This window comes from Fistularia commersonii, chromosome 8 (genome assembly GCF_037954325.1).
Source record: "Fistularia commersonii isolate RoL2024-O1a breed Wild chromosome 8, RoL_Fcom_v1.0, whole genome shotgun sequence".
In the NCBI taxonomy this organism is placed as follows: Eukaryota; Metazoa; Chordata; class Actinopteri; order Syngnathiformes; family Fistulariidae; genus Fistularia; species Fistularia commersonii.
The window spans coordinates 20475093-20490277 of NC_141291.1; the positions used below are offsets into that span (position 1 = coordinate 20475093).

Below are 15185 nucleotides of genomic sequence, written 5' to 3' on the forward strand. Positions count from 1 at the left end.
AGGTGTGGCTGTGGTTAGCACTTCTGCCTTACAAAAAGAAAGTCCTGGGTTTTATTCTGACTGGGGCCTTTTTGTATTGACTTTGCATGCTCTCCCCATGTCTGCATGGGCTCTCTCTAGATTCTCCAGCATCTTCAGAAACATGCATTAGGTTAAATTGTTTAGTCCTTTGAGCTGGAAAGTGGATGAACTGTATGTCTCTTAATGTGGCTCTGTGATCAACTGGCGAACGATCACTGGCAAGTTTCCTGGGTACATCATGGGATCAAGTGGCCAAGATGTTAGCAAGGAGACTTCATGCTTTCACAAGTTCTTTTTAAGTGCCCTAGCTTGTCATAAACGATACTCCCATATTTTTATTAGACATGTATTATATAAAGCGCCATATATTATATTATATATTAGATATATTCTACAAGCAAACAAGTCTTCGTAATACTATGCTTTTTTTCACATACTTCAGGATCACATTGGCTGGAGGAATGTGACTCGTTTACTTGTTTTCTCCACTGATGCTGGTTTCCATTTTGCCGGGGATGGCAAGCTTGGAGGTATTGTACTGCCTAATGATGGAAAATGTCATTTAGAGAACAACGTTTACACGATGAGCCACTACTATGTAAGTTCAGTATCAGAAATGTTCTTTAGTGTTTCTTTCAGCAGACGTTTCTTCTTATATCAACAAGGAATGTATCTTGTTTTCAAGGACTATCCCTCCATTGCTCACCTGGTTCAGAAGCTGAGTGATAACAACATTCAAACCATATTTGCAGTTACCCAAGAGTTCCAGCCTGTTTATCAAGTTAGTTATTTTTTTCTGTCTGCACAGTTTTTTCATCATCCACTGGTGAAATGGTCATGTAAATATTAAATGTGTAACATGAATATTAATCTTTTAATATAAGGAGGCATTGTGGCGCAGGAGTTACCGAATGTTCCTGATTCAATTCCTGGCTCCTCCTAGTGTGTTGAATTGTTGTTGGCAAGACACTGAATCCCGTACTGCTTCCCTGGCGATAGTGGACAGCAGCCTACTGCTCATGGTTCATCCATGATGGGTTAATTGCAGAGAATGAATTTTCCCATGGAGATTAATAGATAAATTATTTTTCTTATTATGTCCCAGAAAATTGATCCTATCACCATTTCAGTAAAAATTACATTTGAAATAAAATTGAATTATAACACCTTATCTGCACTGTGATATAAAAATTCATAATATGGACGTACATACTTATGGATATAGGGGATGCCTTTCTGTGCGGAGTTTGCATGTTCTCCTTGTGTTATGTGGGTTTCTCCAGGTTCTCCTCTTCACTTGTCCCTTTAGGAGCTGAAAAACCTGATTCCAAAGTCAGCTGTAGGCACACTGTCCGATAACTCCAGCAATGTAATCAACCTTATTATAGATGCTTACAATGTAAGTACGCCTGTTTTATAATCCTTTGGTTGTCATCTATTAAAGTAACCGTTTTCTGTGCTTTGAGTTGAACAGACAAAGCTATTCTGTTTGTTTGTTTGTTTTTCTTGTCATGCCCTTGCTAGGTATTTGTGTTTTTTGCTTTCTTATAAAAGCTCCAAGATAAGATTTCAGTGCAGTGGAGAAAAGGCAATACAGTTTTATTTCCTCATTCTTTGCAGTCTCTTTCATCTGAAGTGATTCTGGAGAACAGCAAGCTGCCCGAAGGAGTGACCATCTCATATACCTCTCACTGTAAGAATGGAGTGATTTCTGAGGGTGAAAATGGAAGGAAGTGCTCCAATATCTCCATTGGAGATGAGGTTAGTGTGAGAGAATCATTGAATTAGCTGCTTGCACAAAAAATGAGAAGTCTAGATAGTAGGTAACATTATTTGCCATACACCAAGATGCAGGAAATAACTGTGGATGCCTGTTTTTTTGGCAAATTACAAATTTGACAAATCACCAAAAGGTTTTCACAGTCACAGATTAAAAACAGAAAGTCAGAAGAAAATTTTAGGAGTTGTACTAGAGTTGCTGCACGCTCCTGTCATGTCGTTTGTTAGTATAAGTTTGTAATCTGAGCTGTTTTCGATCAGTCTTTTCATAGTCTTGGGCTCATGACAATATCAAATGTGTTTGATATTATCGCAAGTCTTTCAGTCATTACGATGACATCATGCAATCAAGAACCAATAGATGAGCTCTAACAAAACCAGCAGCAGGAAACCGGGTGGTCAAACAATCACCACAGCATTATTGGCAGCAGAAATTATATTCAATGGCACTATGGATGAACGGGAATGGCAAAGCACATCCCGATCAATAGAAACTGTTCAGGAGGAGGAGCAGATGGTGGAGCTGTGATCAGAACAGCCCAACTTGTACAATGCCCACATTCCACTTCGGCCTCTCCTCTTGCTGATATTAGCTTTTTTTGCACAAACCACTGCATACAATAGGGCTGCTGTAGCCAAAAGCTGCTTCTCTTCCATTTAAGTGTAAGTTTTATACTAAGAGCCATTGTATGGTGGGACAAAATTGATGACAGAATCTAGTTCTAGTCTTGTAAATAATTACCCTGTAAGATTCTCAGTCTTTATAAAATCTCAGTCTGAGACTAAGCTGCGACTGAAAACTCTAGAAACTTGTCTTTTTAGTTGTGAGCAGGTGTGAGATCATAGTTTTCCACAAGTCTTTTCCATTACTTCAAAGTTTTCTGGTTTATGAGTGGCATTAGCAATTCCCTCAATCCCTGTTTCCCCCTTTGACTTTTATTCTTAGGTCACATTTACCATCAGTGTGACTTCTAAGGGCTGTCCCAGGCAAGGCAAGTCGGAGACCATTAAGATAAAGCCCCTAGGCTTTACAGAGGAGGTGGAGATTAAACTCAACTTCATTTGTGAGTGTGAATGCCACAAGGAGGGTGTCAAGAACAGTGACCTCTGCCACTTTGGTCATGGGACTTACGAGTGCGGAGCCTGCAAGTAAGTCTAAACTTCCCACAAGGTTTGATATGTAAATACAGGTTGTCCTCACTTAACAAGGGAGTTACATTCCAAATGGTCTGTCGTTAAGCGAAACACCATTTCTATCGTACTACCATACAGTATATGCATCAGCCATTTGTACTGTGCTTTTATACTATTTTTTTCCTTCAATGTTTATATTTGCAAGAATCTTCTTCTTCTTTCGGCTTTTCCCTTCAAGGGTCGCCACAGCGAATCAACTTTCTCCATCTAACCATATTCTCCATATCCTCCTCTCTCATCTTAACTACCTTCATATCCTCTCTCACTACGTCCATAAATCTTCTCTTTGGTCTTCCTCGAGACCTCTTGCCTGGCAGCTCCAATTCCAGCATCCGTCTACTAATATATTCTCTATCCCTCCTCTGCACATGTCCGAACCATCTCAGTCTGGCTTCTAAACACGAGTCATCCTAAAAACCACTATCCTATGCTGTTTGGCTACTCTCTCACCTACAACTACTTTGCAGTCACCGATTTCTTTCAGGTTACCTCATTAAAAAGATGTAGTCTACCTGCATCCTCCTACCTCTGCCCTTATAAGTTACCCTATGTTCCATTTTCTTCTGGAAAAGGGTGTTCACTACAGCCATTTCCGTCCTTTAGCAAAATCTACCACCATCTGTCCCTCTGCATTCCTGTCCTGTTTTTCCCAAATCTGCCCATCACTTCTTCATCCCCTCTATTGCCCTCACCAACATGTTCATTGAAGTTTGCACCAATTACCACTCTCTCATTTCTGGGAATATTCTGCATCACTTCATCTAACTCATTCCAGAACTTCTTCTCTTCAGATTCACATCCCACCCGCAGGGCATAGCCACTAACAACATTGAGCATCACTCCTTCAATTTCCAGTGTCAGACTCATAACTCTATCTGACATTCTTTTCACCTCCAGGACGTTCCTAACAAACTCCTCCTTCAAGATAACTCTTACTCCATTTCTCTTCTTGTCAGTACCATAATAGTACAACTTAAAGCCTGCTCCTAAGCTTCTGGCCTTACTACCTTTCCACTGGTCTCCTGGACACACAGTATATCCACCTTCCTTCTCTGCATCATGTCAACCAACTCTCTACCTTTTCCTGTCATAGTCCTGATATTCAGAGTCCCTACTCTCAGTCCCAGGCTCTTTCCTTTCCTCCTCTCTCTCTCTGCTTCCGAACACGCACTCCTCCTCTTCTTCTTGTTCTTGTTCTATGACCCACAGTAAGCTTGGAGAGACACGGGCCAGTGCCACCCCGAGGCTGCATTTTTATATTTGCAAGAATATAGACAAATTATAAGCACGAGTAAGCCCATACAGTACATACTCACTCACAACTCCGCTGCCAGTGCATTCCGTGCATATTTTATTATCATCGCAAAGCCCGACGTAACTCCAAGTCATTGTTAATAGAGTACGTCGTTAAGTCAGGACCACCTGTAAAGCTTACTCTCTAGTCACATTCCATGTTTACTTTCCCCTCTATTTCTCTCTCTGTCTCAGGTGTAATGAAGGACGTGTGGGCAGGAAGTGTGAATGCAGTAGCAATGATGTAGCAACAGAAGACATGGACCGAACGTGTCGTAAAGACAATGGCACTGACATCTGCAGCAACAGTGGAAACTGTGTGTGTGGCACATGTGAGTGCAAGACGAGAGACAGTCCTGAGGAGAGATACAGTGGCCAATACTGCGAGTGTGACAACTTCAACTGTGACCGCTCTGCAAACAAACTTTGTGGAGGTGAGTTTTACAGTTACACTGAAAAGCTAGTATGATGCACTGATTACAAGTGACATTCTCTATTTTTCCCCACAGGGCATGGACGCTGTGAATGCAGGGTTTGTGTCTGTGACCCAATGTGGACAGGGAGTGCCTGTGACTGCTCTCTGGATACAAGTACATGTCTGGCCAGCAACAAGCAGATTTGCAATGGAAGAGGAAAATGTGAATGTGGCACTTGCAAGTGTACTGATCATAAATTCCAGGGCCCCACCTGTGAAACATGTCCCACCTGCCCAGGAGTATGCACTGAACACAAGTGAGTTCTAAACTTGCAGTTATTACTTTGTTGATATGTATTAGGTTTATTTAAGCTTGACTTTTTATTTTTAGTATATGCATAAGTGTTGCATATTCCTGAGTCTGGGTGTAGTGACAGAACAGATATTTTGATGTTTGTGTATATCACCTGGAGATAGTGCTCAGTTTGGAGATAGTGCTCGGTTAATGGTGTAGGATTGCTCAGTCAAAATATCAGCAGTCAAAATAAACTGTGGTCAAGGTCATTAATACCAACTCAGTTGGCTCTGTCTCATCAGACTAATGAATAAAATTAGCTAATGTGATATTAGAGGGACATTTTTGAAACCAAGAAGCAAATTATTTTCAGAGAGTATTACATATCTTGATATCCAGTATGGGATATTAGGCAGTGCCTTGGGGTAAATATTTTGAATTTTATATAAGTGCAGTTTCCTCTTGTGAAGTGGGTTAAATATAAAGCATTTAATCCAATACCATCCTTAAGTATTTCAAGTATGTGAAAAGATATTTTGCGTTTACATTTTACATATATTTGCAAGAATCTTCTTCTTCTTTCTGCTTTTCCCTTCAAGGGTTGCCACAGTGAATCAACTTTCTCCATTTAACCCTATTCTCCGTATTCTCCTCTTTCACACCAACTACCTTCATATCCTCTCTCACTACGTCCATAAATCTTCTCTTTGGTCTTCCTTGAGACCTCTTGCCTGGCAGCTCCAATTCCAGCATCCGTCTACCAATATATTCTCTATCCGTCCTCTGCACATGTCCGAACCATCTCAGTCTGGCTTCTCTGACCTTCTCTCCAAAAACTCTAACATGTGCTGTTCCTCTGATAGACTCATTCCTGATCCTATCCATCCTGGTCACTCCCAAAGATAACCTCAACATCTTCATCTCTGCAACCTCTAGTTCTGCCTGCTGCTGTCTTTTGGTCATTGTAACAGTTTCTAGGCCATACAGCATCGCTGGCCTCACCACTGTCTTATACACCTTTCCTTTTATTCTGGCCGATAGTCTTCTATCACATAGTACCCCTGACACTTTTCTCCACTCATTCCAACCTGCTTGGACCCATCTTGTCACCTTTTTTCCAAACTCTCCGTTGCTCTGGACTGTTGACCCCAGGTACCTGAAATTCTCCAGCTTCTTGATCTCCACTCCCTGTAGCCTCCCCGTTCCACCCAAGTTCCTCTCATTCACACACATATATTCTGTCTTGCTGCGACTAACTTTCATTCCTCTCCTTTCCTTTTTGCAAAATCTACCACCATCTGTCCCTCTGCATTCCTATCCTGTATCCCAAATCTGCCCATCACTTCGTCATCCCCTCTATTGCCTATTCAAATTCACATCCCACCTCCGGGGCATTGCCACTAACAACATTGAGCATCACACCTTCAATTTCCAGTTTCAGACTCATAAGTCTATCTGACATTCTTTTCACCTCCAGAACATTCCTAGCAAACTCCTCCTTCAAGATAACTCCTACTCCATTTCTCTTCTTGTTGGTACCATAATAATACAACTTAAAGCCTGCTCCTAAGCTTCTAGCCTTACTACCTTTCCACCTGGTCTCCTGGACACACAGTACATCCACCTTCCGTCTCTGCATCATGTCGACCACTTCTCTACCTCTTCCTGTCATAGTCCCGATATTCAAAGTGCCTACTCTCAGTCCCAGGCTCTTTCCTTTTCTGTCACTGCTTCCGAACAGGCCTTCCTCCTCTCCTTCTTTGACTTACAGTAGCCCAGTTTCCATTGGTTTCCTGTAGGTCATCAGAACCAATGGCGGTCTGTGTTAACCCGGTCCTCAACCAATCCGGTATGATCTGGTTATTATGGTCAATTCACATGTGTGGTTTTGGCAAAAGTTTTACGGCAGATGCCCTTCCTGACGCAACCCTCTGCATTTACCCTGGCTTGGGCCGGCACAGGGAGACACTGCTCCGTGCCCCCCCAACGCAGGCTTGGAGAGACACGGGCCAGTGCTGCCCTGAGGCTGCATTCTGGATTTTGATAAATGGAAGTTGAAAAGACAGTGTGGAATGATAATGCAAAGTGTTAATTGTCATGTGTACAGTGTGGAAACATGTTTTCCTGTACAATGAAAATCTTGCTTTGCTTTCCACAATGCAACTAGATAAGTAGAGATAAATAGATAGTAAACATACTGTTGTAAACAGATGTAAACAGTGCAAGGAAATGTAAACCGTATACAGAAATGTAAATAGTATGAGCAAGATGTGCAAGTTAAAGATGAGTGCAGCTTTGAATGTGCAACTCATAAAGTGTAGGTTGTATGCGGACAGTTTAGTCACACACGAACAGATAATTACAGCACAGGCTGTACTGGATGTACAGTGCAGGATTGTCCTTAGTAGAACATGATTATTATTAGTTGTTCAGGAGTTTCAACACAATTTCAAATAAAATTTGAATAGTTAACTTTTGTTGAACTGTCACATATTAGTCTTTCATTATATACTGCTCAAGAAAATAAAGGGAACACTAAAATAGGGATCTGAATGAAAGAAATATTATTAAATACATTGTTCAACAGATCTCCATCACAGATATTTCATAAATCTACAGTATTTCTCCATATGGACAAATACAACCAAATTTGCAAAGCCAAATGGCTTCCTTATTTCTTTGCATTCATTCTGTATTGCATTCTTTATATATAACAAACCTCACTGCTCATCTCCATCCCCTTCAGAGAGTGTGTTCAATGCCGGGCATTTGGCACTGGTGAGAAAAAGGACACGTGTGAACAACTCTGCAGTTACTTCACTTTGATTAAAGTAAAGGACAGGGATAAGTTGCCACAGCCCAACGACGCCTCCTACCCAGTGATGCACTGCAAAGAGAGGGACCCCAATGACTGCTGGTTCTATTACACCTATGCTGTCAATAATAGAACAGAGAGGGAGGTACATGTTGTTGACACTTTGGGTAAGTAATCATGATCACGGATTGCTATAGTTAATTACAGAGACCATGCTACCGGTGATAAAACAATATCACATTCAATCATGAGAACCATTTTATTGAGTTTGCATTGTTATATTGTATTCTAGACTGCCCTACTGGCCCTGACATCATCCCCATTGTGGCAGGCGTGGTTGCAGGAATTGTTCTGATTGGCATGGCGCTTTTGCTTATCTGGAAGCTGCTGATGATCATCCATGATAGAAGAGAGTTTGCAAAGTTTGAGAAGGAGAAAATGAATGCCAAATGGGATACGGTGAGTGCAGAAGATAAATATTAAGTCATTTTTTACTTATCTCCACATTGAATTGATTTACATTTAGAAGGCAGATTACTTTTTCTTTAAATTCTAACTTTTGACTCAGACTTGACTCAGGCAACCTTCTGATCTTCTTGGCAACAGTAAGATTTACTGAACTGTTTATTAGTCCACGAAATCCAATTCTCACTCTCATCACAGCTCAAAAACTGTCTCATTGTGTTGCATGTGAATGTCACTCAAAATTATAGGAAAAATGTTGGTGACCATGTGGACTTTTTGGAAATTTATGCACTCCCAGCATAGCTAGACATTTTTTTCGGAGGAGTGTCTGCAGCTCATCACTCATCAAAATGCGAGCGGAACATAGATTTATGTACTGCTATCTGCCACCATCTAGTGGTTGAAGGACTTGATGAGGCAGCTATGCCAGTAAGTCTTTCAATAAATGTTATGGAGGAAAGAAGACCTTAATAGTAACATTCAGTAATTCATACAGCACATCAGCAAAATTCAACCACTGCGTTTAACCCATCAAGCATGAGCTGGGAGCAGAGGGGAGCTATTGAGCAGCGTCAGGGGAGCAGTTAGGTGTTTAGTGTCTTGGTCAACAACACTTTGGGGATGGAACTAGGACTGTTCCAAGGACCATTTTAACCCCCATTTTAACCCCGAGATGCACGCCATGTTGTCTTTGCATTTACCATATAGTAGAGCAGGGATGTCAAAGTTAAATACACAGAGGGCCAAAAAAACAAATTTGTAACAAGCCAACGGCCGGACTTGTTCAATGTTTATTAAAACATATTGAACTGACTGAATATAGCCTATTGAACAAAGACCTAAATGCATAAATGAAATTGCATGCATTATTAACTGAGAATGCAATATTGTGCTGCTCTATGACCATATCAATTACTGCTTTCAAATAGTAAAATGAGAAAATAAAAATAAATAAATCAAATGAGTTGTATTCTTTCTATCCGCAATTTTTCTCGAGTCCATTAATGGAAAAATAAATATAAATAAATAAAACACAATAAAATATAATACAAAAATCTATGGTATACAGACAAAAAATACTTTCTTCAAAGGAAAATCTCATGTCTTGTAGAAACAATTGTAAAAATTTAACTGAATTAAAAACTAAAATTACGTTCATGCTCTGTGATGCTCACTTGTCTGAGGCTGAGCCTGATACTTGGTGGTGTCTCATCTTTTGTACAAGTTCATCAATGTTCAAGGTCAAGCTCTGTCTGAGGAAATCCTCAGGATTGAGTGAAGGTGCTTATCACTATGGCAGCTACTGTGTGATGTTTTGCTTAGCTTCATCAAAGAGAACAGTTGTTCACACAGGTATGTGCTCCCAAACATCGAGAGCATCTGAGCAGCTTGGATGCGCAGCTGGGGCATTGTGTCGGGGATGAAACATGCAAACTCAGCAGTACCTACTCTCTTATATTTTTCCTTCAGTATGTCATTGCACTGGAGCTCAATCAATTCCATTTGTAGGTTTGGTGGTGCGCTTTCCACGTCAACTGCAAAAGGATTACCAAGCAGTGCAAACCTGCTTTTTTGGGCTTCAAAGTCGGCAAATTGACGTCGGAAGTCGGCAGCAAGTATGTTGATTTTATCGGCAAACTGTGCACTTGGGAACACAGCGGTAGAGAGCTTCTCTTTCATGGTCTGGCAGCTGGGAAAGTGGCTTAAGTTTTCTATCCGCATCTGCAGCCAAACTTTCTCCACACAAAAGACACACAGGTTTGCCTTTTACCTTCGTGAACATGTACTCTGCCTCCCACCTGCCTTGAAACCCCCTGTTCTCAGCGTCCACCTTTCGTTTAGCCATTTTTGGGGAGGAGATGAAATTTGACATCTGCTCTGACTGCTGATGAAGAATGAACCCAAAGCCCGTTCGCTGCGCTGCAGTGAGTTCGCGGGCTACTGTTGCATCGTTGGGGAATGTAGTGGGTTCAAAACACCAGTGGGCGGCTGCGGCCTGCAGGTTGGTTCTAATAATGAGATGAGATGAGATGAGAACAATTTTATTAATCCCGAAGGAAATTGTTGTGCCAGAGTTTCAAGTAAAAAACATACCAGTAATAGATAATAGTAGAATAGAATAAGTAGTAGAATAGTAGAATAATAATAATAATAATAATAGTAGAATAATAATCAATTTCATCCCAGGGGCCAGAGATAATTCGTTTGACTTTGACATATGTGTAGTAGAGGGTCATTTGTGACTTTTTTAAAGAGAATTTACTCTATTCACTCTTACAGATTTAAACATTTTAGAAAATGGATTGTGTGGTGGGGTTAAAAAGGATTTTATAGTTTTTTGTTTTTGCTTTTTGTTTTATCTTGGGTTAAATTGCATTTATTCCATAGATATCCAATCCAACAACCTCCCGCTGATCAAACTCTTGAAATTGAAATAAATTGTAATATACCTACTGGTCTGGACCAATGGTTTGCATTCATGCTCAAATTTACCCTAGAGCTTGAATAGCTGTAAGAGATGATAAATTCCTCACTGTTTACACACTATGACACTTTCAGATATCACCAGCATTTGTGTTGACCAGTATGAGTAAGATAAATAGTATATGGGAATCAAAATTCAAATTAAAATGCATTAACAGAATGAAAATTTGTTGTCAGAATGTGGCAGCATATTTTGACTCATAAATAAAATGAGTAATCCAAAGAGTAAATCCAAACTGCATTTTCCTGTCCAGCAAAAAAGGTATCAAAATCAATTTGGATTTGCAATTCCTAGCAGCACAAAAGAGTGAAGTCAGCGACCGATCTTCTTCAGCAGCTTGTTAGGGCACTAGAATATGCCACACTACTGGTTGATTGGATTTATTGCAATTGGATTTGATCCGGTGTCTCTGCATTGATCCGGTGTCTGAGCAATTAAAACCAAGCATACTTAGAATAATGTAAGACACCATACATAAACATATGTGACAGATATGCTCCACCTGAATTTGATTGTAACCTTTATTGGTGGTCTATCCATTATGGTAAGTTATGTGTATTTTTGAATTAGATCTGTAAAAAAAGGTTTTGTCACTGGATCTGAAGTTGCATAAACATTTCCATTTCGTCCTACTCTTTTAACAACCTGTTGAGTTCCAGCAAAATTTTTATCTGAGGTTTATATCATCATTCAAGAATCATTCTTTCTAACATCTGCCACATTAACCCATTTTCTTTTTCCTACTCAGCTAGTATATGTCCACACTTCTGAATTCTATTCTGTCCTCACTCTGTACTTGTAGCAAGAAAACCCCATTTACAAGAGTCCTATCAATCAGTTCCAGAACCCAAACTATGGACGTAAAGCTGGTGTCCTCTAAGTTTGTATTTATTTTAATTTCTCTTTCCTGCATGAACTACTTTCATATGCACTCATCCTGTCTGAGGTTTCAGCTTTTTATCCACTTTCGTAAGTAGACTATTTGCCAGCTTTTATTCTATAATAAAGCATTGGATCTACAATAATTAGTTCCCTAGTCAGAATTAGAATGCATGAGTGTGCTGTGATGAACTGCTCACGGTACTAAAGACTCAATTTCCACTGTCAAAACATTAATTCAGGTAGGTTTCTGGTTTCTTGGTTTTTCTGTGTCCAACCTAAAGGAGTAAAAACGCAAAGTAGGAATGTTAGACTGCAGTGCTAATGAGGATCAAAGTAAATATACTATCAATTATAATACAACTGTGTGAATGTAACCAGGTGTTCTGCATGGTAATGAAAATTTACAAAACTATTAGCCATGACTGAGCATTGTAAAATTATTTTTTTATCATCTCTTTCCAGGGTGAAAATCCCATCTACAAAAGTGCTGTCACAACTGTGGTCAATCCAAAATACGAAGGCAAATGATGGCTCAGTTTTTCAGTGGACTTGGCTATGAAGTATTTGCAACTGCAGTATTTACCGTATGTTTTGTTCTGAGGAATATTTATGTTGCTTTCTTTTATTAATACATACACCATTTGGCCACTGCTTCTGTATTTCAACTCACTCACATATGCTTTTGTTGTATTTTAAATGTACAAAATGTGTATATATGTTAAAGTTACATATTTGCCAAAGTTAAAATAAAGGTGTTTCCTTTCCTTTCAATGTGAACACCATGGACATATCCAAGAGTTTTCGTAAACCTCTTTCAATTTCTTTGAATCTTATTTTTACCGTATCTTTCAGCTCATATTCTTGTCTCTTTGCACTGACGTCTTGTATGCTCCAGTCCAGGACCTGGGGGTTTTGAAACATGTTGGCTGTAGCAGTACATTATATCACACTGTATTTTGAAGAGATCAGCAATAAGATTAAAGAATAGTTAGAAGAGCACTGGTGTTCATAATAGATAATGTCTTAGGGAATTGTTGTAATGTAGTTCTGAACTGCAGCAACGGCTTTAAAAGTTTTTAAATTTCATTTTTGAAGAAGGTAAATAGCAAACAATATCTGGATTTTTTTATTTATATTGCTGATGTACTGTTACTAAGGGATTATATACCACTTGTTAAATTATGAAGAATGCAAACCGTCAAATGATTTCTATACTCATAATGCTTATTTCAGTCATTTTATATGATGTTGTATTTGCTCACAACAGTGACTATAATTCTTTCGGAGGTCCTGTGTTCTTGTTCAGCAACCAAAAATATGTTCCAGTTTGCTTGTTAAATTAAGTATTGTTTCAGTGGATTTGACAAGAGTTTTGATGTGATAACTCATCTCTGAAGAATTCTCAGAAGTGCCTCTAATGTACCACACACACAGGTCTTTACAGTATTGTCCTCAAAGTGCCTTTCATTTTAAGAGAGTTATCCTGAGTTATTTATTCAATAAAGGAAAGAACATAAAATAATTTTGTCTCAGTGTGACTAAAAAAATTTAGCCCATCAAAATGTTCTGAGGGTATTAAGTTTGTGTTATATTGAACTTACAAGCAATGTTGTCTTTTGGAATTTATAAGGGTAATGAAATTCAATCATCACTCAATAGCACGTTTGCACCCAAACCTTTTTTTAAAGAGTGTTGTGCTGTTGTGAAATCAAGACAAAATTATATTAAAATCAGCAAGCATGTAAAATGCTTGGATATGGAAGCCAAAAAGTAAATACTTGGGTATGTAAAAGAGGCCTGGAGTGTGTTTTCATACACATCCGCTTTCATAAATAATACATCTTGAATATGTTTAGAGTCTTCTTTCTGCTTTTCCCTTCAGGGGTTGCCACAGTGAATCAACTTTCTCCATTTAACCCTATTCTCCGTATTCTCCTCTTTCACACCAACTACCTTCATTTCATCCCTCACTACATCCATAAATCTATTCTTTGGTCTTCCTCGAGACCTCTTACCTGGCAGCTCCAATTCCAGCATCCGTCTACCAATATGTTCACTATCCCTCCTCTGTACATGACCGAACCATCTCAGTCTGGCTTCTCTGACCTTCTCTCCAAAACATCTAACATGTGCTGTTCCTCTGATAGACTCATTCCTGATCCTGTCCATCCTGGTCACTCCCAAAGAGAACCTCAACATCCTCATCTCTGCAACCTCTAGTTCTGCCTGCTGTCTTTTGGTCATTGTAACAGTTTCTAGTCCATACTGCATTGCTGGTCTCACCACTGTCTTGTGCACCTTTCCTTTCATTCTGGCCGATAGTCTTCTATCACATTGTACCCCTGACACTTTTCTCCACCCATTCCAACCTGTTTGGGCCCGTCTATTCACCTCTTTTCCACACTCTCCGTTGCTCTAGACTGTTGACCACAAGCACCTGAAATCCTTCAACTTCTTGATCTCCACTCCCTGTAGCCTCACCGCTCCACCCGAGTTCCTCTCATTCAGACACATATATTCTGTCTTGCTGCGACTAACTTTCATTCCTCTCCTTTCCAGAGCATACCTCCACCTCTCTAGATTTTCCTCTACCTGTTTTCTGCTCTCACTTTCGATCACAATGTCATCCCCAAACATCATGGCCCATGGGGATTCTTGCAAACAAGAAGGGGCTCAGAGCTGATCCCTGACGGAGTCCCACCTCCACCTTGAACTTTTCTGTTACCCCTACAGCACACCTTCGTGCATGCTCACTCTTTCTAGATAGACAGCTCACATCTTTCTTTCAATATGCTAAATTTTGCCAAAGAAAATGTCATAATTTTCTGTGCCTGCCTTCAATGTTCACTTTGAAGTAAAAAGGTCAACAACAACAATTTTGTCCTGCTGCAAAATCCAGTGTGACATCTTACCTTGTATAATGAGGCAACTCGATGGTCTGGCCACATGTCACAGGTTCACACTGTAATTTGATTGCCAATAAGGCTGCACTGACACTAGATATGAAAATTACAGCAATACAAAACATACCTGAGTCTTTCATCTAGTATACATTTTTTTCTTTATATGATGAATTGATTCCAAGAATTGTATAAGACTGTAAAAAGTGTGACAACAAGCCTTGGTCTATCCTACTCAACACTCAAGACCCAATGCTGCACAGTAGTACATGTCTGTTTACAAAATCTCTTGTGGGGAGGATTATTATTTACAGCTTCCACAAACAATGTGCACAATCCTGCATCACTTGGATAATTGCATTAATACTAAAAATGAAAATGATATTGATGGGCATAGGGAAGGATAAAGTAGTGTCCAAAAGGCAACTTGTGTCCTCTTGGTGATCTTGCATCTGTCTCTAATGGCAATGAAATTTAGCCCTGACACAAACTCCTATTGTAACAGTAGTATCAACATGTAACTTATCAATGGCATGATGTAAATGTCAGAACAGGATACATTTGTAAAGAGACACATCCAAAAAAAGCAAGTCCATTAAAAGTATGCATCAGCCAACCACAGTATGTTACTTTGCTGGTCA

General features: G+C 39.7%; 1 protein-coding gene across 4 annotated transcripts in view; it reads left to right on the top strand.

Moving 5' to 3' along the window:
- The window catches only part of itgb1a (integrin, beta 1a), a 34907-nt gene extending 21741 nt beyond the window's left edge, over positions 1-13166 (top strand). For 2 of the 4 annotated variants that reach the window (XM_086151583.1, XM_086151584.1), the window contains exons 7-17: positions 464-619; positions 707-802; positions 1331-1420; positions 1642-1782; positions 2747-2949; positions 4483-4721; positions 4797-5019; positions 7744-7979; positions 8105-8271; positions 11565-11642; positions 12107-13166. In XM_086151583.1, the coding sequence (XP_086007709.1) occupies positions 464-619; positions 707-802; positions 1331-1420; positions 1642-1782; positions 2747-2949; positions 4483-4721; positions 4797-5019; positions 7744-7979; positions 8105-8271; positions 11565-11642 (1629 nt within the window). In that variant the 3' untranslated portion in view covers positions 12107-13166. Of the gene's footprint in view, positions 1-463; positions 620-706; positions 803-1330; positions 1421-1641; positions 1783-2746; positions 2950-4482; positions 4722-4796; positions 5020-7743; positions 7980-8104; positions 8272-8525; positions 8668-11564; positions 11643-12106 lie in introns of those variants that run through there. The other 2 variants (XM_086151585.1, XM_086151586.1) reach the window with 2 other exon arrangements.
- The last annotated feature ends 2019 nt before the right edge of the window (positions 13167-15185 follow it).